The 1413-nt window shown below is 38.6% G+C and overlaps 1 protein-coding gene across 1 annotated transcript in view; it reads left to right on the plus strand.

Annotated features, from left to right (window-relative positions):
- LOC122352727 (polycomb protein SCMH1-like) overlaps positions 1 to 1413 on the plus strand; it is an 18491-nt gene that overhangs the window by 7610 nt on the left and 9468 nt on the right. The window contains exons 7-8 of the mRNA XM_043250290.1: positions 341 to 645; positions 757 to 883. Of these exons, the coding sequence (XP_043106225.1) occupies positions 341 to 645; positions 757 to 883 (432 nt within the window). The remainder of the gene's footprint in view (positions 1 to 340; positions 646 to 756; positions 884 to 1413) is intronic.

Raw genomic sequence — 1413 nt, forward strand, 5'->3', positions numbered from 1 at the left:
TCTATATTACTACTACGATCAGACTACATAACCACAATAATCAGACTATGTAACCATAAGTAGACTGTATATTTTTACTTCAGTAATTAATACTATATAACCACAGTAGTTAGACTATATATGGCAACTGCCGTAATTGGAGTACATAACTACAATAATCATCTATATAACTACTGCGATCAGACTACATAACCACAATAATCAGACTATATAACCATAAGTAGAATTTCTTTATTCCACTAATCAATACTATATAACCACAGTAATCAGACTATATAACAGCAACTACATCAGCATTTTATTATTATTAAAATTTCCCTTTATTTTTCTTATTTTGCAGTCACCGTTCCTAAACCAGGTCCCACACCTTCCTCCTCCTCCTCCTCTTCCTCTAACCCTAAACCGCCCCGGCGCTCCATGCCGTCTCCTTATCGCCTGCCGACTCCTCTTCCTCAACTCCCTGTGAGGAAGGGCATTAGGGGACGGCGGCCGAAAAGCGAGACCATCGCTCTGCTGAAAGCCCTAGCCGCGTCCACCGCGTCCCAAGACACAGAAGACCAAGGAGAAGCCACGCCCCAAGCCACGCCCATTTCCCAGCATCCCCTGCGTCCATACAAGAAAAGGGGGCCTAAACCGGGCAGCAAGGTAGCTTTAAAGGACATTTGTGTGGATTTATGAAGGACTGTCACATTAGGTGGGGTTGTGGAGGGTGTCATTTGGGGAAATACTTAAGCAGATTGTGTTTTTGTTTCTCAGAGGAAGTCCAGACTCCTCCAGAGCACCATGTCTATAGCAGCCAGCTCAGACTCCAGGGTGCCCATGACTCAGATGCCCAGCGATGGACTCTCTCCTCTGGGATCCCCCTCATCTGTGGTGTCTACTGGTAAAAAAAAATTTGCTTGTTTACTACTGCTATAATTATCTGACTTCTTGATAACCACAATAATCAGACTAAGTAACTACAATGATCAGATTATTTTACCATAATCTGTTCATGTAACCATAACAAAACTTGTTCAGTAATCAAAAAACACAATTATCAGACCATAGGACCTGATAATCAGACTAAATAACCACAATAATCAGACTACATTTAATTCAGACCATGACAATAATAATCAGTATATATAACCACATTTATCATAATAAGTAGGCTATATACAGTGACTGCACTAATCAGATTTTGTAACCACAATTATCAGACAATGTGATCTGTATAATCAGACTATATAACCACTAGAATATACTAGATAACCACAAACATTGGACATTATAACTACATTAATTAGATTTTATAAACACTATGATCAGACTACATAAACATAATAATCAGGCATTATTAACTACAGCAATCAGACTATATAACCACTTTGATCTGACTATATAAACATAATAATCAGACATTATTAACTA

The sequence above is a fragment of the Puntigrus tetrazona genome, chromosome 1 (assembly GCF_018831695.1).
Source record: "Puntigrus tetrazona isolate hp1 chromosome 1, ASM1883169v1, whole genome shotgun sequence".
Classification (NCBI taxonomy): Eukaryota; Metazoa; Chordata; class Actinopteri; order Cypriniformes; family Cyprinidae; genus Puntigrus; species Puntigrus tetrazona.